At 40.0% G+C, this 25,059-nt stretch overlaps 1 protein-coding gene across 12 annotated transcripts in view; it reads left to right on the plus strand.

Moving 5' to 3' along the window:
* CELF2 (CUGBP Elav-like family member 2) overlaps positions 1-25,059 on the plus strand; it is a 376,856-nt gene that overhangs the window by 314,247 nt on the left and 37,550 nt on the right. For 11 of the 12 annotated variants that reach the window (XM_055710556.1, XM_014283718.3, XM_055710559.1 and 8 more), the window contains 4 exons: positions 4,954-5,033; positions 9,921-10,079; positions 11,473-11,536; positions 22,571-22,705. In XM_055710556.1, the coding sequence (XP_055566531.1) occupies positions 4,954-5,033; positions 9,921-10,079; positions 11,473-11,536; positions 22,571-22,705 (438 nt within the window). The remainder of the gene's footprint in view (positions 1-4,953; positions 5,034-9,920; positions 10,080-11,472; positions 11,537-22,570; positions 22,706-25,059) is intronic. The other variant, XM_055710565.1, reaches the window with a different exon arrangement.

Genomic DNA, 25,059 nt, shown 5'->3' on the forward strand with positions numbered 1-25,059 from the left:
TTTGGCAGCTTTTCGCTATTGTTTCTTCACAGAAATGGAAGAAAAAATGTTTACAGTGAACGAGGAAACTGTAGTGCAACCATTACACCACCAGCTGCACAACCACCATACGTGGTGCTGTGATGGCGCAGGTGGCTTGAGAACTCTCATGAGCCTTCTACTGTGTCAGAGGGGTCACTATATATATTTATCTTTTTATCTATATTTTTATTTATTATTCTATTTAAACTTGATAACATCAGCCTTTCTTTCGTCTCCAGAACTTTCAAGGCATGGTTTTAAACTTCCCTTTTTAACTCTTGGCCTGATTCAAAAATATCTAGGGGTTTTGCATCTGTCTTTGGCTTCATTGAGGATTTGGGGGCTTTAAAACCTCTGGTGGACCATGGTAGTTTTATGTGGGAGGTTTCTTGTGCAGGTGTGAAACCTTAATTTGAGGCTTCCATGTGTGAAAATGTTCTACTTCACTTACAGCTCACAAGTATTGATGTTATGTTAAGGTGTGCATGAACATTTCAAAATGTACTATGGAAGCTGGAGATGAGAAGAATCAAGTGAAGCCAGAGCTGAAATGGGGCAGTGGCAATAATTCACTTGCTGGAGCAGCAAGCCCTAGGTTTGGGATGGCACGGGTCGAGGAGGGAGCTTGTCAAATTCCACAGCTTCTTCAAAATTCCCTTTCAGTTTGGGATGGGAGGGGGCAACCCTGTGAGTTTAGATGTTCTCTCAGCCAAGATGGCAAAGGTGATCATGTGCTCCAAAATACCTTCCGTGACAGGGCTGGGTGCCTGCCCTCCATTCTGCTTAGCAGAAGGAAATTGCTTCGAGCAGCCTTTCCCCAGTCAGTCGTTTCTCTGACGGAGGGGGTGAAAGGCAGCCTTGGAGAATTGACTAAAACTCTTAGACCTCCTTTCTCCCTCCCCTTTTGTTTCTGGTAGTGATCTCTGACACTTTGAAACCAGATGTGATAAATAATTGCAAGGTGACTTACAGGTTGGCTGCATTTCCGAAATGATTTTTTTTGGGGGGGGGCTGATTAGGTATCTGGTGGTACAATACAAAGTAATTTCAAGGCATTCACTATAGAAATATCCCCCTCTCCATGTTTTTTTCCCCAGAGAGCTCCACAGCTCCAGTAAGAAGGGAGTTATTGAGGCATCAGGATTCAGTATGGTAGAACAGAAATAGTTTGCTTGTAGCTATTGGTCTGGAAGACCTCGGCCCACAGCCCTACGGTCAGTGCAGTGTTTCACAGGAGGAGGTAGGAGGCCATGGAAATCTTTCTTGTTTCCTTGCAACATGAGGCATGCAATCTTATTAGTCTTGTCCTCTTTATAATTGTGATTTACGGTCCCAGAGCTGGCAGTATGTTCCCAAAACACCACCTGTGTCTGTGAGATACTGTGAGTGAGAGCACGCTGAAAAGGGTTTTCCCAGCCCCTCAGAAACTGCTGTGGCAAGAGCACAGGATGGCTCAGGCAGAGCTCACCTGGCTTAAACAAGTGAAATCCAGTGTCCTTTGACACCAACTTCTAATTAAATTCTAGGTGCCCAACAAAACCATGCTCCTAAAGTGCATGTGTACCCCATATAGGAAAATAAAGGCACTGCCATTGACTGCGGGGGAGAATACAGGCGTCTCAGAACAGCTTTTCTGAATTTTTGGAGCCAAGAGTGGTTCCAAAGAATGTTTATCAATATGGTGATAGGCGCTTTATGTTTATAAATATAAATTTATATATCAGCTTTTCTGAATACCTGAATTATAGATGCAAGTTGAGTGTTTAGGTGACTGAATCCTATGACAGAGGCTTGACTCCCGTCCAGCGCGGCAGCCTGGTGGTGAAGGAGAGGATCCCATGGTTCACACGTATTAAACATATAAGATCCCATGGATCACACGTAATAAAATACATCTGCACACATAATAAATGTAAAAGTTTTGCGTGTGAGTGGCCGGGTTTGGTAGCTGAAAAAATAACCCTTGAATGTGAATACATGTAGCAATGTCCAGAAAGGTGGTTAAATTAGCTAGCATTTAATTGGGGTGCTTGATGGTATAACAACTGAAGGTCTAGGTTTTCCAGTAATTTAGTAATAAGGTTGTCTACTGAATTTTTACCATGGTTATTGAGGCAAATTGGGTATTTACTGTGCAAATAGCCAATGTCCAACGGTGGGAAATGGCCTGCCGACTGGAAATAACAAGGAGACCTAACCTTGTAGCCTCTGACTGGTGAACCGTAATTAAAATGCAGTCCTGTCTTCTCTGTGGAATGCTGTTTCCAAATGCTCATATTCCAGCCACATAGCCTCATCCATCAGGCATTCCCTTTGCCCAGAGAACAAGTTTCTTTCAAATTGGTAGCTCGCTTATATGGCACTTTACAGAGATCTGCTGCAAAGGTCTTTTTGCTCCATGACAAAGGCGACGGGATCCACAACGGATTTGGGCTGAGGGACAAGGAGGGAGGTTTTGCGGTAGCGCTGGGTGCTGAAAGTCCCCAGCAGCTGAGTGTTGGGGTTAAAAAGAGAAAAAGCTAAAGGCAGGGAAGAGAGAGTCTGCTTTGTCTCAAGAGGAGTGCAGCTTTATTTCTCTGCTGATTCACATTTCTTTTGAGACCTGCTAATTGCAACATCTCTCAGTAAGTTAGTTACAGCAGTACTGCTGGGTAGAAATTGTGATAAATGCATAAACTGTGTCTTATTGATTTTTGTTGACATTTTACATGCTTCTTATGCATTCTAAACCTCCATTCAGTAACTGTCACTATGGTACACAGTCCTGGATAATGAGAGCAAAAGAAATGAATGAAGCAGTTTCTTGACCATTATAAACAATATTATTCAAGGCTCTGTATGGGGTTTCTCGCCTGCCCTCCAGTATATCTCTGTTTGTGCTCATCCCCCATTGAATTTGCAAGACGAGAAATGAAAACCCTTGGTGTTATTCCCTCTGCTAATGATAATAACAGAAATGTTTCTAAGAGAGATTACTTGGAGACAGATGGTAAATTTGGACCTCTCTAATTTTAGTGCACAGCAGCAATATGGAATCTAGTGGAGGTACTGTAGTTTATTTACCATTCTACTGCACATGTTGTCTAGATCACCATACAGAAAGCCATTTAGTTGCATCATTTTCTTTGACGGAAATGTGTTGCTGAATAAGAATAGTATAGAAACACGTCGTGTGGCTAAACAGCAGTAAGAAATCACCAGCTGTTATGTTACCTAAGAAATATGTAGAGTCACAACACGGCTGTGAAGTTAAGAACTCTGACTTCTGATTTTATGATGCTCATCTGTCAGTCGGAGATGCTTAAGCCAGCTTAGGTTCTCTTGTATCAAGGGCCTTCACATTAAAAAGGGAAAAAAATAAAAATACTGCATGATGCAAAAATGCATTGACTTTATTTTCATGACTAGATGTAGTGCTTTTGGGTAATGAACAGGCATTGCTTTCTCTTACTGTTGTTTGATTAAAATGTGAATACAGTCTTGACTTGATAATCTTACCAGGTACATACGCAGCAAAAAAGAAAAGGTATTTTATGCCTCAAATTGATCTGCATAAACCAAACAATCTGTTGCTTGTTGGATTGCAAAATGGTTTATTTTGCCCATTGGCCACAGGGGCAACAATATTGTATTTTTGATGCCAGGATGTAGCTTTCATGCATTAGCTCTGAAATGACAATATGCTTGAGCCTCTCAGTGCTTAGATTTGCTTCATTTGGAAATCTTTTAAGTAGTAATAATAATAATAATGTTTTGAGGAAATTGAGTGGAACACTAAATTATTCTCTGAAACCTAAGTTCAAACTGTGCAAGGCTAAGGGAGCTGAAAATCAATGCACTTTTAAAGTCATTAGAGATCACAAGTGAAATAAGTCTGTGTTGCTTTAGCTAAGCTTTTAGTGTGCCATGGTATTATTACAAAATCAGCCTGAATCTGCATTAATTTCACAGTCTTTTTCTTTAAGATGCCCAAGGGTGCATGAAGAATAAAATGTAAATCTCAGAAGGCAATGTTTTTATTGGTCAAAAGGGCAGTGAGTCATGCACTAAAAAAGTTGACCTGTACCATGCCCAGTGTAGGTATGACTAACAATAGTAGAATGGTGGAAAAATAGCCCAGGCATTAACCTACTGGCTTTTCATTACGATTTAAAAGGCCTGAGGAGGGAGAAAAGTGATTTTTCAGTTATTCAGGTATATAGCTTCAGAACTGTTCAAGTTGGTGGTAGCTTTCGTAGATCAAAGAATTATGCTCGTACCTAGGACTCAGAGAAACAAAAAGCATAAAGATTTTTATTTTTAATATGTTACTTTCTTAAATGTTGAGATTCCACCTACATTACTGAATTTTGTCTGAGTGTTTTCACACTTAGTCGCAGGCAACACAAGTGGAGTTTTTCTCATCCTTATTTGTATGGTTGTTCCTGGTGCATCACAGAAATATGAGACATTATGGACTCCTTTATCAAATTCCCAGTTCAGCTGCCAGTGATGCCAGTCGTTCATTCACGATCCACAACTTACCTGCACAAAAGCTGTAACAAGCAATTGTTAATATCTGGTCTGAACAGACTAAACTATGCAATCCAAAGTCTACAGAAAAGCCTTACTTATTTCAAACCCTGTGGCTAAAGAACAAAAACAACAACAACAACAACAAAAACTGGAAAATAAACCCTGACTAATTAAAGGAAAAATCCTTGTCTCTTCACCCATCCACACCTAATTTTTTTTTTTTTCTTTCATCTATGGTCAGATTAGCAAGTCAGCACTGTCGATAAATAAACTAGAGAAGTTGTTTATTTTTATGTACTACTGAGAACAGTGTCGTCTTGTGGCCGTTCTCGTAGACTGTGTTGGTTTAACAAGCGTCCAACCCTTTTGTCTTGTTGTTTTTTGTCTTTCCTGCTCCCTGTCCCCTTGTTCCCACAGGCTGTGCGTTTGTCACATTTTCTACAAGGGCAATGGCACAGAATGCAATCAAAGCCATGCACCAGTCTCAGACCATGGAGGTACAGTACTGTATCATTTGCCCTTTCTTTGTTTTCTTTGTGCAAATGATTGCGAATGGTAAAGCCATGCTCTCCTGGATCAGATCAGACACATGACAATCACAGATTTAAACTTTTTACCAAGTCACTCTATCTGTCTTTGTGAAGCTTATTTTTCTGAATGACCTGGAAGCGTGCAATAAGGTTGCTGTGTGGTATCCAAACACAGCTCTTGATCCTGTTTTCAGTGGCATTCGGCAGAAAATAAAAATGCTGTCAAGACTGCTCCTCAGTCACACTCAGAGTGTATCTGATGAGTAAATTACTTTTAACACACCGCCCCCACCCCCACCCCCCCAGAAAAATCGACGATTCTTTTAAATAGATTTTGAAGTGTTGTGGTTTGCAGTGCTCTGAGAAGAAGCTCAAGATATTTAACCTGGCCATGCTGAGTTACTAGTGCATGTGTTTTTCTGGAAATAGAATCTCTTTTTAAGTTAATATAATTTATCCTCCTTCGTGTAGGCAATAAAAATGCTAACGATGACAGAGCATACCGAAGTGTGGCACTTCCTGCAGAGTGCCATCGTGGCTGGCCCCTCGCAAGCAACACTCTTTATTTCCTTCCAAACTGCCTCTACGGCCTCGTATTTTATCACGATAAGCAACAGAAAACTTTAAACCTGTTCACTTAACATGAATATAACTGCAGGCTACTGATCCGTTCATTGGAGTGGTTAGCGAATGCCACAGCTTGTCTGGCAATCTCAAAAATTTTTTCAGTCTGTGATTTTTGTCATGGTCTTTCAGAATTTTGCACAAAACCCCGCACAAGTATGAAGTCTTTACTTACTCTGGATCTTCTAGCTTATCATTGGAGAGTGCATGTTATACTGTATTATGTATACTGTATCTTTGTGTAGTGATGATTTTTCTCAGAGGTGGCATTGATGTTATGTGCACTTGTTTTATTTATTTATTTATTTATTTCACCAGGACCTTTCAATTTTATTTTTTTTTTCCTCAGTGATTTTTCTTTGCAATGCTCTAGTCTCCCAAAGCATGCTGGGTGCTAAACAATCATTATTGCGTCATGTTGTTGAGCTGCTTTGTGTAACGAGCCAAGGGGGGAGACCAAGGGTGGAAGGGTGGACAGAGGAGAAGAAGGAGAAGATAAAAATCAAGCCAGTGCATGAAAATGTCTCTTAACTGTTTCCTGTGTACTACAAGTAATGATACCAGCATTGCAAAGCTATTGTCTTTCCAAACATCACGTTTGAATTTGGTTGAGCTTCTTTTATAATCAATGTGTTTTCTTTTCAGTGCAATGCATTTTTAGACCCTGAGTGTACAGTTTTAGATGAGAATCTGCCAATGAGATGAGAATAATTTAAACGATCTTTACTAGAAAGCTGCTGTTACAGAAGCTATGCAGTCTGACAGTATATTGTGAAAAAACTGCCACTTTGAGTCTCTGAAATAATACTCGTAGTAAACTGTCTGCCATGCACTGCTCCATTAATTTAGAGCTATACGTTTTGCTGGGTTTGATTCCAAGTAAAAAGGAAATGTTTATTGGTAATACTGTGTTTTACCTATATTTTCCATGTGTTTTAATGTATTTTTCTGTCTAGCAAAATGAACTTTACACAGCTCTACATCAGAAGATGGTAAAATTAAAGAGATAATACCTCCCAGACAAATTCTCCCATTCTTCTGTTGTATGCAGCACTCCAACAGAGGCTGTACTTTGATGTGATACTCCTATTGACTTTAGTTCTATAGAATGGTTACTCTTGGATCAAAATACTTCTCAACACCTTTAGAGACGTCATCAATGAGATCCCCAAATTGGCCAGGTGATTCCAAATATTTTGCACTTTGAACATCTGGGTCTTTGTGTCAGTTGAGCTTAGGCTGAGAGTCCCTTCTTGGAGAGAAGCAGTACACCCTCCAGCTCCATGGCTGAGGGACTCAACGGAGTCTGTTCCTACTGTTTTGACAACACAAAGAAAAATGTGAAGGCAGCACCAGCTGTTGGGAAGAAAATGGCACTGAATGGCATGGAGATACCAAGCCATTGAATCAGGAAGGGAGATGCACCTTGGGTATGTGCTGGGAGCTTCCTCTCAAGGTAGAAAATGGAAGAGCATAAATCAGAAATCACCCTTTAAGCACAAAAAATTTGCTCGCTTTTGCCAATACTCTTCTAGTAAAAAGATAACTTGGGTTTGCTAGTGTTAAATCTCAACTCTCAGCCTGAAACAGTGGCCCTTGGACACTTTTGTTTCCTGTTCTTTTGCAAACAGAAGTGGGCTTGGGGGACAATATATAGCACACAAGTATGTTTCAACACAAATACTGCAGATTTTTTTTTTTCTGATTTCATTGTTTTCAGTTCTTTGGCACGCATCATTGAACAAGATGAATTTCCAAAGTGGGCTAAGCACGAGCAATGGGGATGTTAAGTCCAGATCAACACGTCTCATAGAATAATGAATTCTCTTACTTCTCTTTCCACCTGACTTTCTGACCTGGTGAAATCAACTGATTTTAAAAACGTAATTGCTGCTCTAGAGTTTTTGCTCTTCTATCTCATTTCTATGGAAGTTTTTTGTTTGTTTAAGGCATTCAAATGCAGCACCAGTATGAGACACTAATTTGTTATCATGGAGTAAATTTGATGAAACAATAACAACCCTTTTCTCATATAGAGCCACTTGCTACATATAATTTCAGTCTTCAGAATGTTTGCTCTCTTGAAAATGATGAAGCGATGAAATATAGAGCAGACAGTGAAAAAATGAATTATAGATTCATAAATTGCAGAGATAGTTTTTACACAATTTACTGACATTTAAGCATTCATAAATACGATGTCAGCTGTAGTGTTGAATGCTGAGCTGCTGAACTGAGAACTGAAATAGCTATATGATATTTCTTCCTTTGAAATTAATTCTATTTCTTTGGAAATAGATTTGATTCTCCTGTACATCTAGGTAGAAGGCAGTAAGTTCTGGTTGTTCTTAGACCAGTGCTGCCAAACCTCCTATTAAATAGAAAGACCTTGCCTTTTTTATTAGTGAAACCAGGAAAAAGTCTTTCTCACACACACACAAAATTCTCTTTTTTACCCTAAAGGGTCTTGTTTTTAATATTAGTATAAAAATCACTGGAGAGAGGTAATTGTGTAACAAGCTGACTCCTTCCTAATCTTTATTTGATTGCTGGAGTGGTATGTATCTCCTTTCTTTCTCACTAAAACACTGAAAGGCATTTTTACAATGAAACACACAGGAAAGGAGTTGGAGGTGGAATAATAAATCACAAGTGATGATTTTCTAAGGTCGTTCTAAAGGAATTGATGGGACATCTTCATACAAGAGATATTATTATTGTGGTTTATTTCGTCTTTTTGTCTGTTGATTGTTAATATTCTTATCATTTGTCCTGGTGTGAAGTTCTTCAGAGAAAAGGTACACAGCTGCTTTTTTTAAATAATAGAGGCCAGGAACTTTTCTGAAGATGTTCACGGTGTTACGAGAGCAGTCATGGGAAGAGTTAGGTTAAGTACAACGCTGCTCTGCATCCCACGCTACACACTTTGGCTTAAGCGCTGCTGTGTTTTTTGGACTGAGTCACCTTTCACTCATACCATTGTGTTTAGATTGAAGTTAGACAAGAAATTAGTATAACAAAGCATGGCAAGTGGAGGGAAGTTATTTATCGGATCCTATGAAACTGGAAAACAGTATGAAATGGATTGACAGTTTCTATGACTCACAAAATGCTTGAATTAATTTGAAGAACTGAATCATTGCAAGATATAGTTTGCTCCCTTGATTTGAAAAAATGAAGACTTGAAAGGTTAAAATATGAAAAATTTGTTAGCAGGGGGAAAATAGACCGAAAGTCACAGAGGCATCCTTCGTATTCACGTGTCTCGTTCTCTTAGTGACTTTGCCCAGGAATATCGAACCTGCAGTTCAAGGGAAATATTCGGCTTACCTCAAAAGTCCATCTGGTCCATGACATCCTATGTGTTCTCAGGGGTCCCTCAGACGGGATGAAGAGTAGGCTGCAGACCAGATCTCTAGTTCTTTCTTACAGCTCCCCCATTTTCTAATGTGCCTTACAGCCCTCCCATAACATGTAACAAGAGGGTCATAGAAGCAATAGAAGAAATGGTGGCAATCAGGAATGGGCTGCTCTCACCAGAACTAGTCACTTTTGGTCTGCATTCTGCCCTTTGTTCAGTCCTCAAAGGTGCTTGATACAAAGCATGCCCGGGAGCAGACCGCAGGTGGGTGCATTGTCCAAGCAGCATCGCCCTTTGTACTCACTTGGGACTGGGGGTCCTTGGTATGGAAAGGACCGGTGACCCACTGATGATGGTCTCTGAAGTAAATCCGCTGCTCACAGTATATTTACATAGGGTACACAAGCCAGCTGCATCGAGCGTGACTGCACAGCCAGACGGTGGTGGCCGGGTGGTGTTGGCTGTGTGGTCCCTGGCAGCAGGGAGGTTGGACACCTCTACCTTTGGCGATGCCTTGAAAACAGACTGCAGGCAAAGCATCACGTCCATCTCATCAGCTGTGAAGCTTAATTAAAGAGGACTGGTACATTTTGCTATCTCTGGCAGCAATTTTGATAGCTGGAAGGAAAAGAGAGCCTGAGGAAAAGTGCTTGATAAAAAGAACTGGAGAATCAATAATTTTTCCATAGCCTTTTTTCCTAAGAAGCTGAAAACCTTAGTCCTTGCGCTCCTACGTATGCCAGGCAGAGAGGGTGAGCAATCAGGACATGCCATGGCTGGTGGCCCTGTGGGACGTGGCTGAGCTCACGGTGTGATGGTGACTCGGTGTGATTTAACGCTTCTGTCTTTCCTGATCTGTCTAACCACAGGGCTGCTCTTCGCCAATCGTGGTGAAGTTTGCCGATACCCAAAAGGACAAGGAGCAGCGGCGTTTGCAGCAGCAGTTGGCACAGCAGATGCAACAGCTCAATACTGCCACTTGGGGAAACCTCACAGGTCTTGGAGGACTCACACCACAGTATCTAGCTGTAAGTTCATTTCAGAGGCGGTGTCTATATTCTGCTGTATTTATTATAGAACGACGGTAAATCAGCTATCGTAAAGTCCCTGCAATAAGTATCCTCCAGGATATGTAGCATGTCGTCTTCTACATAAAAAAATGCTGTATGTTTATCACATGGTCTAAAAATAAGTAACAGGAACGAGAATTTGAATAAACATTTCAAGATGTGTCAGTGCTATCCAAGGGAAGCATTTAAAGTTTACTCATGCTGCAAAATAAAATTTGATTCCATTAGTTTTATTGTTCTTTTCAATGTTAGAATCTGGTTTTTATAGCTGGAATAAAATTTAAGTTCTTTCTGAGGGGAGGACAGATAGGCAGCTGAGCACTGTAGGGGCCGTATCTGTATGGTACAGCCTCTAAACTAGATTGTTGCTGTTCAGTCCTCTAATTTTGCACATTTTCATTTGGAAGCGGCTTTCACTTTAACGCATGGTCCTCTTAACACTAAATGTGCGTGGCTCATGATACCTCGTAGAGAAAGTGAAGATGGTAGGGGAAAGCCACTTGTTTCTCATAAATTTAAGATGGTCTTTTCCATTTGTAATGTGAGGAAGAGGCGTTAGCTGCTGCCCCTGTTGGAGAACTTGGAAATCCAGAGCCACCTCTCTTAGGTCTTGGATGGCCCAGAGAGACGCCCCTGCAGCACAGCTGAGAGGGGCCTCTGACCTCTGTGGCTCTGGAGTTGAGAGGTCTGGTTGAGCAGCTTTTGGATAACTTGGCAGTTCCCGACGGTTCCAAGTTAGACAAATAGATGCATCCATATATATTTACTGTGTATGCATAAATACGTCATTTGTAAGAGTGCAGTGCTTTGGTATAGCGATATAATTATAAACAGCCATTTACCTGGCAATTAAAAATATATATTATTACTGAGGTAGGCTGAACTGTCATATACAAACACTAAGTCTAATGAGTATCTGTGTGCTTGATTCATAAAGATAATAAAGAAAAAACTGAATTCAGGGCAATGGGGGAGAATGGACCATGATTGACAGAGATGAGTTATGGTAACTACTAGACTACAGAGGGTTGTAATTAGTCACGCTATGTTGGTTTAAATAGATTTAACACCTGGTTGTTAAAAAGAATAAATTGATTAATTGTTTTAAAGCAGCCATGTTATTGAGTTTCCCTTGTGTCTCTGTGTTTCTTAATAGAGATTAGACATTAATATGGATTTACAGCATTGACTCTAGGGATGTTCATTCTGACAATAGAGAGAAGCAAGAGACTGTATAAATGTAAAGGAAAGCATAAATACTTGAAATGTGAAATGATAGCTCATTTTAGTTTTATCTTTGTTTGTTACATTGATGTCAGGTAGATTGCTGTATTGTGTTGTTACTTTGCAGCTTCTGCAGCAAGCAACTTCCTCCAGTAACTTGGGTGCCTTCAGCGGCATTCAGCAAATGGCCGGTAAGTTAAAAACCATTTCATTTTGCTCCAGCTATGTTTTGTATTCTCAAGCTATTGAATTCTGTACCTCTAATAATCACATTGTCAGGGGTGTGGGGGGGGTGTTGTGTATTAAATGTGACAGATGTATTGGCAGGGGACAGCTTGCGGTTCAACATCAATAGAAACACTTTCTCCCCTCTTTCAGAAACTGAAATTAAACCCAGAGCTCCCAGGTTGTGCAAACAGTTTGTCTTGCATTAGTCACCTGCCATTTGTCCAAAGTAACCAATTGTAAATTGCAGGAGAGCTCTTAGTCCCTGCAGCCGCATCCTACCCTATGAAAAGTGTCAGTAAAGCAACAGCAGGATTACATTCTAATTTCCAGTGAGATTTCCGTGTCCTGAAAAATCAAATTAATGGCAGCCCTCAAACATTGTAATAATAGGTGGTGAATGAAAATGTTCTGACCTTTTTAATGAAACCCAAGATTACAGACCTACCTTCAGTATGAATTTTCAGGCTCCTTTTATAGTAATCGAAAATTAACTGGGTGCCTTTTGGACTTTGGAACCCTAGTTGACAAAATTACACAACAAAAGATTTTACGTAAAAGTATAATCTTTAGTCGGGAGGAAAAAAGAAAGAAAGGAAAAGGGGGGAAAAAATCAAAGTGTGAGCAGATTTGAAAGCCAGCTAGTTGGAGGGTTTCTTAGTAATGAGCTGTGTGCCAGTAGTAACTGATGTGTAGTGATTAGCAAAAGGTCACTCCCACTGTGTGACCTACCATGCTGATACCCTAACTTAACATGATGCTAGAGAAGGCAGCATGTGCAGTAAATCAGAGCAGATGCACATTATGCCTGCCGCGAGAAACTGTTAAAAAGCTTTTTTTTCTTGTTAGAGGGAAGGAGGAAAAAAAAAAAAGGCACAAAACCCCTAAATTGCTACATTAGTTTATTTTAATCATGAACCCACTGAATCAATGAAATACAACATTGTACTTGCCTCATCATCACAAAACAAGGGCTAAAATATTCAGAAGTCTTTATGAACACCATTTTCACACTCTTCTTTTAATCTTGGTCTTTTGCTTCTTCTGATTCTGCTTTGAATGAAGCCTGAAATACTTTAACAAGTATAGATATACTGCACTGTATAGCTGTACCCCACAGGTATTCTTTGCTCAATCGTTATATTATGCCATTATTGCGGTGACATCAGAGACTAATGTGAACCTGCTGTCTGACAATATAAATTGGCCTACAGATGACAATATCTCTGAATTATTCTCTCTTCCTCAGACCTGCTGGCAGTGCTTGCTGGTTCTATTATGTTACACTTGCAATCTAGCATTTTTTCATTAAAAAAATGTATCTTAATATGATAAACAGAACAGAGGGTTTCAGTAACAGTTTTATACTTGGCAGTTTTGGAAGGGGCTTTGAGCTCAGATTGTGTTTTAATGTTTTCATATTTGGTTAGGTCTACAAAATGAAAAAAATTGAGACACCAAGGAAAAATAATGTGATATCTATTGTGTTACGTGCACCTGAGAAGTTTTCTGTTGCTGTTTCTCACTGTTAATGTAGATTCAGCTTTGTTTTTAGGAACTGTGTTGAAACTAAGAATTTTAGTCAAGTAATTTCAGAATGAGCTCTCAATCCAGGATGTGATTTATTCTCTGAACATCATATGGTCTTGATACTAGTAGAAAATCATCTTAAGAAATCGTAGTGGCACATCATTGTTACTTGAGGGATATACCTTCTCAACTAAGATTAGATTGCTAATGCACTCATCTATGGGATAATTTAATGACTGACTGCCTCCCATGGAAAGTATGTACTTTTTATCTTATATTCGTGTTATCAAAACAGCTTGACGTTTACTCCTTTCTTTCCCCAAAACATGTAACCCTTAAACCTTTCTGTTCAAGGAAAAATTAATGATACTAAATTTCTCCCTGTGCTGGAGCTCTACATGAAAGTGCCAAAGACTAAGCGCTATTTCATCATTAGGGCTGAGAGTTCATGTCCTCTCCTCAGAAATCATGCAGTACTATGTCGTGCAGTGCATCTAGTATTAAAGATCTGTGTATTTTATTTTGTGAAAGGAATAGAAAATACTCCTGCGTCTGCAGCAAGATCTTGCATTCCCTGCTGAAGGCATCCTTGAATGTCTGTAAAGGCCTAGAGTTTTTTAACTTAAGCTGTGTATGTTCATGTTACAAAGATTAATATAATATGTGTTTCCACATTGACTATAGCTTGCCTATTAATATAGTATTTCAAGATGAGGAATAACATCTAAACACAATTGAGTGAGGAGCTAAAGAAGATCTGTCATTGCAGCTTACAAGTTCTTTGAACTTTATGTTTGAGGGGTCCGACTTTTCTCTTTGAAGACATTGGGCGTGCTTACCACATAATTCAGACACTAAAAGTTTGATCAAAATCAACATAAGCCATTGCAATTTCGCTCTTACTGACATGTCAGGGCTCTAACACTTCTTTTGTGCTCAAGTCTTGATGAAGACATGGTTTACTAAATTAGGACTTCTAATACAGCCACACCCCCTTGCAAAATTAGGGACCTTTGGATCTGCAAGTGTTTATGTGTACTGCTAAAGCTCGTGTTGTCTCTGTGCTGAACAGAAAGGACACAGTACACAACCTGCTGCGCACGTGAAGAAATATTGGCCATGCAGTCCTCAGCGATAATATTTCTTAAAGCAATTTTCTTTGCCAGCCCAGCAAAAACACTGGTGTTCAGTGTGAAGTTTCAAATTTGCTTTCCCCGATATCATGCCTCAGTCTGGTTAAAGCAGTTTTTATGTGGCAAAAGCAGGGTTCTTTGGTTTTGTTGAAAGGAGTTTTCCAGGCAGTTCTGGTTGAAGATAATTGGAATTTGTTGGTTGGTTTGTTTATTTGGGAGCTGGGGATACAATCCAAAGAAAGAGGGGGATTTTTTTTCAAGAACTCACTAACATACAGACATTAAAAACACAGAGCATCAGCTTTAAAAGTGAATGCTGTTCTTGCCGTGGCAGCCCACTGGCACAACTATATATTCAGTATTGCCATTGCCCTGTGCTCATAAACCGTGTGTGAAGTCCAAGCAAGTCATGGAACTGGTTTAACTAACATTTGTGAGATATTAAAATTTGAGAGACAAAAGTTGTAGTTTACCATTCAGCTTTCCAGTCTTTGGGGTTCCACGCTTGATTTTTCACATTTTTCAATAAAAATCTTGATGAAATTGTTTTCTTTCAGGAGCCGTGCCAAAGAAAACAATGCAATATGCCGAGACTGGTAATAAAGTTGGTAGAGTTGGCAACACTGCCTTTGGTCTTGCAGTAATCCCCTGGCCTTAACGACAGGAGCTAACCCTACCTTGCCAAACTCCGCTTCACTGTCCTTTGTAAAGCATGCAAGCACATGCCATTGTCATGTGTGAATTTTACAGTGAGCACTTCCTCACTTTCCCTCCCCTCCTCTGATACCTGCTAATGCCAATTTAAAGGCAATGTTTCTCTTACATGCATCTCAAGCTTCATTGTCTAGCCTGTGCTTTGTCTTTGGGGAAGGCTAATAATGTAGATGAATTACATTATGTGATTTGGTTGTCTTAACTTTAAAAAGACAATGCAAGCTACATTAAGCACTAGCAACCTTTCAAGCAAAAAAGATTCCTCCTTCAAATATATACAAATTGCATGGAAAGCTTAGTTCAAAGGAGATAGAAGTTGCTTGAACGTTTGCATCGAATTTGGCTGTCGCTGGATCAGGTCCCAAAAGCTGCAGTTATTTAAACCAACCTGCCTGTTTAAGAACCTAGAAAGCACTATACAGGCGTATTAAACAGGGAGGTTTTCTATTACATAGGGTGATTGTAGAAAACCGAAATGTTCAAAAATATACAATGTCTGAAGATTTTCTGTCGTCCATTATTGTAAAATGTTTTGGCAGGAATAAACATTCTCTCATACAGAAATATTTCTAGATGTGTGGCAATGCAGGGCATATAAACATGTACAAGTACCCATAAAAGACACAAAGGGACTCTCTTAATTTCATTGAACAGACAGTGTATTTTGCTTTCTGAAGTCACACAGAAGAAGAAGCCATGCTTTTGGCTTTTCTTGCTTTGGCTTTCAGATCCCTAAACCCTCTACACCTGGGACTTTTTGTATTTTTCCAATGTATGGGGGTTTTTTCAAGGCCTTTCCAAACTCTCTCACAGTTTGGTTGCATTTCGGGTTGAACTTCTGGCTCTTTGTGAGCCCTGTTCAATCCATTTCACCCTTCTTCTGTTACCCAAGCCAGATTTCCTCCTGTTGCAGAGTCTGTAGGAGCAGATGGGTGAGAGAAACTCTGCAAGGTTCTGCTTTCTGAATATTTTCCTCTAATTGTTGGATTGGCTCAGTGGATCTGGAGGGACCAGTTGGAAGCCAGGACCATCTGCACAAAAGCTCTATACTTTCGCATTGGCCCAAGGATCTCTTTATATCCTCTGACTCTTGGATGGCTTCATTCCAGCAAAGCCGTACTGGAAGAGGGTTTCTCCTGCTATGACCTCTTTAGGGATATCATATTAAAAGTAAAGGTCACTGAGAAACTGTTTCCAGCTCAAGGGAAATAGCTGTTTCTTAAAGATAACGACCAGTTTTGAAAATGTTGACCTCGGGGACCAAAAACATAGAGCTTTTGTAACACTAATTCCATTGGAAGCCCTACTTAATTTAACACATACAATTAGTTGGGGTTTTTTGGTGGTTTTTATTTGGCTTGTTTGTTTGTTTTTTAAGCTAATAAATTAAACAACCCCATTTGACATTTTTTGGAGAGGCAGAGTTTGAAGCAAGTGAGACTGTTCTCAATCCACACGTTGCTCCTGCTCATAGGAGAGGCACCTTCAGAGAAGACCCAGTGCCTAGCAGTTCATGAGACGTGCTTCTTCAGGTGGGAAAAGTACATGATGTGGAAGTTTGGCCAAGTCTGGGCACAAGATCTGTAGCTGTGGCTGAGCTTTCCATAAGCGACAACAGGAGGGTCAGGGGCTTTTTATTCCCTCTGCCCCTCTGTGAGTGGAAGTCATCCCACTGCACCTCAGCAGTATGGAAAGTAGGCGCCCTGTCTCCCTGCGATGTCAATGAAGGGGGAGTCACGCCCCAACAGCAATTCATCCTACCAAGGGCTGGGGTTAATCTGTCTATTTTAGGATCAGATGAATCATCCACTTGCTCTACTTTGACTATAGCAAGAGCCTGGGTTAGTAAATTTTACTGGGAAAAAGTTAGATTGGATGAGTCTTTCCCACTAGGATTGGCAAAGTTTCAATTGAGAAAAGCCAGGCTGTGTTTACAGCATGCATAACCTGAAAATGTGCTGAAACCCTACGTAATCGACTTGTAACTCTAACTTTCAGTCCGATTTAAGCCTGTAGGCTTAAAAAACAGGGCAGAATCAAATGTGGACTTAAAAGTTATTTTAAGGGCTTTGATAAACCTGATACTAAACAGTCAGCATACCTTAAGCACTGTTCAGATAAGCACTTTTTCTAAAGACAGAGCATATATGGTTTGATGGAGGTAGCACTCAGGTCTCCCGTCTGTTTTAATTTGTCGAATATTGCTGGAATAACGTTGCACTCTTTCAGGCACAGGCCATGAAGCCTTACCCTCATTTTTAATATCGGCATCCCAAATGGCTGCTGTCAGTATTAGGAAATATTTGCGTTGTGGCCTGGAGATGATAAATTTTACCTTAATCCATGGTTTTTAAGCTGCAGACAGGATTTAATTCAGAAGAAGTAAATCCCAATAATAGAGAAAAATAAAATTTCCAAAGAAAAGGAAGTTGAGTTGCTGGGAACTGCTTACAAGCTATCCAGACTTGGCTCTAATAATCACCACTGACTTTGAACTCTCCATGCACATATTGCCACTAAAATGTAGCCACTGCCTTCCTTTGTTAGGAATTTGTTCAGCAAGCGAATCTCAGCTATTTCCTAATAAGATTTTACTGTGGTTTTGGAAATTCAAGAGCTGATGAGGCCTAAGAATTCTTCAGGAACGGCTCATGGTTCTGTTGCCTCCTCTACAAATAGCCAGTAATTCCAAATTTACAGTTATCACAGGAGGAAAGCTGCGGTGACTGAAATGAAGCAAATTGCTTCATTGTATGAAAATTTGTGTCAGAGGCAGCACAAGAAGTTGTAAAATGTAAATCCTGTGCTCTCAAATTTCCCCATGTTTTCACAGAACTGCATCTGTGACTGTGCAGCACTACAAAAATTTCCTGTGAATGTGCTAATAGGCCTTATGAGAATGTTCTATCACCATCCATCTGTCACTTTTTAACAGGCCTGATTGGCAAGCACTTGTAACAACTGACATCTGTTCTCGCTTATTGATATGTAGATTTATGGTAATTGCTGTGAACAATAAGACACAAAATTACCTAAGGTGAACATTAAATTAAATTTTCATGCCCCTATCCTTATAAATAATTTTTTAAAAAATCTTAAGTTTCAAGCAAGGCATACCGTGCATCTGTTTTGTACATAATTTAATTGTTTTTTTAATCTGCCAAACAACAAAATGCAAGTTGAATTTCCTTGCAATCTTGAATATTTGCCAAGCTGATAGCACATTGGTAAATACATGTTATTAAAAACGAAATCAAACTGTATTGTGATTCCGGGGTTTTTAATCATTTCCCTTTAATTCCCAACATCGTCTCCATCACAAAGATCAAGAGTTATTCCTCACCCAGAAGTTGGTTGTGGTTTTTTTTCCTCTACAGGGGGATTTTCATTTTTCATGTGCAGCTCTGCCTATGAGGCTGTTCTTCAGCATTAAGCAATTTGCATTTCTTCAGAGAGAGGTGCATTTGCTGAGTGAGCAGCACTTTCAGATAAAAACGATCTACTCATTTGCGGTCCGGCTCTGCTGTGGGATTTGGGACTGTTTTGAAAAAGCTGTAGGATGTGAACTGTATGAAGGCAGTGTGTGAAAGGGGAGAGAATGAGAGAGCAGATTAGTCCGACAGAACTATACCTTAGCTGAAGTTCAATTGAACCAGAAGTCCCTGTTTGAAAGCAAAGTGCTTTGGGGGTCTGAGGCTTGAGAGCCTTTGGTTTCCTTCCTCCAAGTATGTCCTAGAAGTGTGATGACGCACTTGACAAGTTGACAGGAGAAACCAATGAAGAAGCAGAAATGCTAAAATGCCTGGGGAACGTGAAAGTGATGACAGGACTTATTTTTTATATGTTGGAGCAGGAGAGGATTCCAAAGAGGGTGCACATTGAGTGAGAAACCTGTTGACACAGTCGGCCCTGGAGCGTGCTGGATGGTGGCATGCACCATGAGCCCTTGCTGACGGTCACATTTGGGTGCTCAGTTTGGCGGGGCTCTTTGCTGTCCTTCTCTTACACATGCGTGACAACAACAAGCAGTCTTTTTTCCTGAAGGTGACGAAGCTGACACCCTATAACATCTGCAGAGCTGGTTTGTGGCCAGTGCCTTTTAGTCACCTCGACAGTAAAACAGACTGGGTGGGGAGACAACTTCGTCACTGGTAGCTCTTGTTTGTTATACTCTTTTGGCGTTGAAACTCTCTGTCAAGTTGATGGGTTCCTCTTGTGCTTCCACAGAAAACATCCCACTATAAAAAAAAAATATGTTTTTGTGGGATGAGGCAATGCTGGTGTTTGTTTGGCATCCACACAGGCGCGACAGTTGTTGGTGAGCCCAAAATGAGCAGTTGTCTGTTCCACTGCCTGTTGACCTGCTGTACTTTTCCTTGAGTGCTGTGCCGTGTGCATATGCTGCCTTCCAGCTTCACAGCCCGTAGCCTCCTGCAGCCTTGCACACACGGGCAAAGCCGTGCACATCAAGTGCAATAGAAGAAGCAGTATTAAATTGCTTCAAAACCCATTTGCATCTAAACTAAGGTTTGGAGAAAAGTCCATGCGTTTTCCAGAAGCATGTGGGGTTTCATCTAGGAGAAGCTATTTTGCATTGTCTCCTCTAGTACCATTCTGTGTTTGTCCGCTCTTATTTAATCCTGCCATGTGTGCTGTTTAAAAGTCCAAAGTGGAAACCTCCCCACAGAAGAAATACAAGCTGACTAAATTTCTGATGAACTGCTAACCAGTGGGTGATAGAAAACCATGATGCCATGGTGGAGAGCAACCAGATCTCTGTTACAGAACATGGCCTCAGTGAAAACCAGCAATGCTAGATGGACATTCTTTGCTGAATTACTTCTACTTGTTCTGGAAGAGGAAAGTAAATGATATTTGAGGACCAGACGTCAATCCAGGATGAAAATGGATTCCATATCTCATTTTGAGAACCGCTGTCTGTTTGCAAAAAGATGGACTCCAGCTTAAGTCTTCTCCATCCCTAAAATCTTGTTTGAAATAATCTGCAGAATCTTCCTATCAAAAAAAGATGATTTTTTAAATGAAAATATATTTACACCCAAGGCAAGCAAGTAGGTCAACTGAGAAATTGAAAAAATAAATTAAAATGTTTGCATATCTGAAGTTCTATCTGAATTGTATTTTTTGACTGAAAAGTTCTCAAGTTAAACTAGAGATGGGATTTGAAAACTCTTAGGAACTTCCTTACCATCTCTGGTTTCAGAAATGTATTTGTTAATATGGTGCTGCTTCCAAAACCTAGTTTTAGACTGATAGTAAAAATAAAAAGTTTTTTAAATATACAGTTAACACTTCCTGCTTTAGAAGATTACTTTGCTCAAGATTTCAGATGTTTTGAGGTGTTTTAGTCTATTCATTTGAGTATCCAATATCTAATTTTTTATTACTTCTAAAATGTCCATGGAATTAAGGTACAATTTTGCCATTTCAGAGTTATCTGTATTTTAAGCACTTAAATTTTGTGAGAGCTGATTTAGAAGACTGTCCAAATTGCAACGATGACCCATAATCACTTTATTTAGTAGTTACACCTAATTGTCTAGGTTAATAATGACTTGTGATTAGGGTAGCTTTATGGAGTTTTGCAAAATACTTTAGGTTGGTACTGTTTGAGAAAAACCTTATTTTTTTTAAGATCATCATTAGCCTCCAAAAGAAACCTGAAAGAGCTTTTTTGGTCATGTAGTTCTTCCATGTGTGTAGTGCAGATTTCAGGCTACAAAGTGGTGGGTCTTAGATCAACTGAAACCTTACTCCTAACATTGTCATTGTGTCATGTTTTCAAAAACACCAACATCTGGGCTGACTTTGGGTATTTACTGGGGCACAAAAGTTGGAACCTGCGCCAAGCTCGGTGCTGACCTGAGACCTTACCTGCCTGTTGGAAAATGCTGTATTTCAATTTAGAGAGTTACTCCCAAAATAGATGGCTTATGACAAGGTTCACCTCGCGGTTCCTAATGCTGGGACAGGAAGAATATCTCTTTACGAGACTTGCTGGTTGTACCAACCCAAGTCTGCAATAAATGCATTTGAAAGTAGTATCATTCTCCATTGTTACAGGAGTTCTCAATTCCTAGAAAATACCTCTCCTTCACTGATTTTTTTTTTCTTCTCAAAAATAGTTCCAAAGCATTATGTTTAACTTCTTTTTTCCCCCATCTTCTCCAAGTTCTTATTAAGTTCCCCTCGTTTGAGAAACAAGGCATGCAGGGAGAAGTAATACATCTTGTTAGACAAAGTAGCGTTCAGAAAAAATTGAGCAAGTTTCCAGGCACTCAAGCTCTTCTTTGGGTGCTCCCAAAACCTCATGTGGTCTTCCCAGCTCTATCACTTGATCTAAGAAAGACATTGCTCTTCCTACCACCTAACAATCTCTGTGTACTTACATTATCAGGACTACAAGAACATCATAAAACTCATTGTACTTTGGGTTTACGCACTTTGTCAATTCTGTTGAGGGCTCAAGCAGCATGCACAGATCTCCCTCATGATTCCAAACCAAAAAAGGATGATCTCTCACAGCCATCCACGTAATCTCTCTCATGTCCGTATGTAGACACCCAGTCTGGACATCATCCCTGTGGACAGTTGTATCTTACTCAGAGGATCCTGAGAAAGATCCAGACTGGTTAATGCTACACCTAACTTGTCGCTGTGTTTTAGTCTCTTACTGAAGCAGTTCACCTTAGAGTAAGCGCCCAAGTACTTTGTCTAGGCCAAGGTAAAAGGTAGGTACTTTTTAAGGTCTCTGGGGAGACGAACTCCTGTTCCTCTGATTTGTCAAGTGAATGCCATTTGCTGTTCCTTAATCTTTTTTTTTTTTCCATTTCACATAAATTCTATTTATTGTTTACTTGCCATCTGAATGAAAGCCTTTGCTACTTAAATGCATCCATTTCTTGAAGGTCTTCATTGAAATGCAGGTATATCTTCCCTACATCTTCTAAAATAATGAAGTGACAGATGACTGAGCAGACTTGATATCACAGTCCAGAGCTTATGGCCTGACAGTCGGTCCCTCAGTGATGGATCTGTGATCAGACTGATACTAATTTGATGTTCTCAGTTGATATGTATTTTTAGAAATGAACCATCAAAAGGAAAATGAGCACAACTACTGGCTACTGCAAGTGTAGCCTTAGTAGATACAAAGGAGACACGGGAAACACATTTTACTCATCCCAATTATATGACCCTGTCCTGAATGTGTATTAAATGTTAGTTACCTTCTTTACACCCCCTGTTGTGTCAGGAAATAGTATTGTGTCTGGGCTTCACACAGTTTGAATGACTTCTGTTTCTACACTTCCCTTATAGAAGAGGCACAAACCAGGTTTAATCTTCCTGAACTATAGGCTGGTGTGCTTGCTGTATTCTCTCAACTCTGAGGTAGAGAGGTGAGAGATGCTATTCAGGGATTATAAAAGGTGGTTCCCAGATTATACATGTCTTGGGAGTGAAAAGAAGAATCGAATCTCTTGGCAGGGTACATCCCATGACCACTGAAAATAGTTGATGATGATGATTATTACTACTATTATTACTATTACTATTATTATTATTACATATTTTAATTGACCCTATTGCTTCTTCGCACAGGCATGAACGCTTTACAATTACAGAATTTGGCAACTTTAGCAGCCGCAGCAGCCGCCGCCCAAACCTCAGCTACCACCACCAATGCAAATCCTCTCTCCACAACGACTGGTGCTCTGGGAGCCCTCACAAGTCCCGGTAAGAGCAGAGTGCTGGCTTTTGGAATACAAACATGAGAATAAACTGGAAGGTGATAGTTAAAACAGTGATTGCATGTAGTGTCCAAGTTCTGTGCCCATACAAATTCTGAAGATGCTTTTAATAGCTGAATACATTTTTCTTGCGGTTGTTTTTAAGCAAAAAACTTAATTTTTCAAGTGGTCCGATGTGAGCATATTCACCTTTCCAGACTCATTTTATGGGCCATTAAAACCTAATGGACCCAACTTCCAAAACTCTACATGAAAACTACAATTACATGGTGAAATTAAGCTACATTTCATGTTTCAGAAAAAAATTCAGAACATGAGCAAATCCTTCCCATCCTATAGAATAATCATCTGAGGGGGTTCCTTTTAATGCCTGAGAGACTGATCTTTGATTCCCAGTACATCATGCACGTATTGCCTTCATCCATCATGAATTTTGTGTAGTCCTTCTCTTTTTTTCTCCTCTTCTTTCTTGCTGTAGCCTCAGTTGAGCTTTCTTCTGGTCCTAACTGAGAATACAGTTCTCATGTTATGATATCAGAGGCACAAGGAATACACAGCCAGATTCTGACTTCGTTACGCTAAGCAGAAGACATTTATTGGGAAGTAAGGGACAGGACCAGAGGCGGTGGTGCCTCCATGACCAACATGTAGACTTTCAGCCATGTAGGTTCAATGTCTGCAAAACCCTAGAGAGAACTCAGGGCAAATCCAGAGTTCAGTTACACTTCAGCATCTCCAGAATCCACAGAGAGAGATGCTGATTCAGTGTAGTTACTCTGGATTTACAGTGATGTAGCTGAGTGAAGAATCCAGCCGCTTATCTTTACATAAAGGCTGCAGGGTGTAATTATTTGCATCATGAAGTATGTTTATTGCTGTTCTAAAAAACATTCATATTATTTTAGATACCACTAAAGAACATTTGTGTTTAATCTTGTTTAAGTGTGCATTTATTCCCCATGAAAAAGTAATTCATGGCAGACGGTTTGAGCTGATCAGTAGGGAAGTCTTCCCTGCAAAACAGAACTGGGACTGAGCATGGTGCTGGGTGTTAAAGCCGGCCAGTGCTTCCTGTTATATTACAGTTTTATTGTTTGCTTGGGGGAGAGGTTAAATGGAAGACAGCTTGGCTAATACTAAGTTCATGCAGAATTTTCCTGTTTCTGCTGTGTGCTTCATCTCGAAGTAAAAGTAATATTCATTTGCAGTGTCTTTGAAAAAAGCAGGTTGGGTGAAAATAAATTTGGTTTGCTGATACATGTTTTTGAAAGCTGAGTAATCTCTTCTCTCTGTCTTGGAGCTGGGGCTTAACACTTTGCAGAAGGCTAGTCTCAGTGTCAGTGTTTCTGCATTATTCCTGCCTAAAGGTCACCCATTTATAGAAGGGGAAATGTTGCATTTCATGCATGCTCTGTAATATCTCTGCAGTTTAGCTGTTGAATGTCTGAGTAGCCTGTCCTCCCAAAGCACACTCAGTATTTCTTGAGCCATACTGCCAAGACTTCTCAGGGCAACTCGGCATACTGTGCTGTGGTGCAGAGTGTCTGGAAATGAACTTTCCTTATCATTGCTGCTCTGCAGCAAAATGGCACCAGAACCTCAGGCAACAGCATGTTTCTGTCATGCTCTTTGGCTTGCCACGTTAGCACAGGACTCAGATTCATCCTTAAGGTCCACATTTTCCTCTCTCCCCCTCCAACACAATTCTCTTCTCCAGCCTGGCTGACTTGCTGTTCCTTCTTTTAACCTGGTCTCAAGGTTCCTTGGGTACCTGGAAGGCAGTTTTATCTCGTGTCCAAGCCTGCAGAAGCACGTGGTTCAGCTGGGCTGGGCAGACTTCTTTGGGATAACAAAAGCTTAGTGTTGCTCAGAGTGGTATTGTAAAGCAGATACCAAGGGTTTTCCAAAGAGATTAATGATTTTGGCTAACACATTGAAGACGTGTTATTTTCAAGAAAATCTGGACATTTAGCCTTTGAAATAGTGTATTCAGGATGACAACTGCTTTTGAAAGTCTTATAGATAGTAGCTGTACACAGGAGTTTCTAATACTAGACAGCTTGGTGCATTGAAGTCTATATCCAAAAGATCCACTGACCTATTTATGTTGCACAACCAACCTAAAATCAAGCCTTGTTAAAATGTCCTTCAGTTTAACCTTTCTTATCTGGTTCCACATTCTCCACACTATTAAATATTTTGTAAACCTGAATAGTATCTTCAATGATTCTTCTCTGCTCTATGAAAAATGAATTTAGTTTGATAAAGCTTTTCATAGTAGCTCAAAGTATTTCTATTAAAACTTGAAATATGTTGGCAGAAAACATTTAAATCTTCCTT

The sequence above is a fragment of the Falco cherrug genome, chromosome 5, assembly GCF_023634085.1.
Source record: "Falco cherrug isolate bFalChe1 chromosome 5, bFalChe1.pri, whole genome shotgun sequence".
Taxonomy (NCBI): Eukaryota; Metazoa; Chordata; class Aves; order Falconiformes; family Falconidae; genus Falco; species Falco cherrug.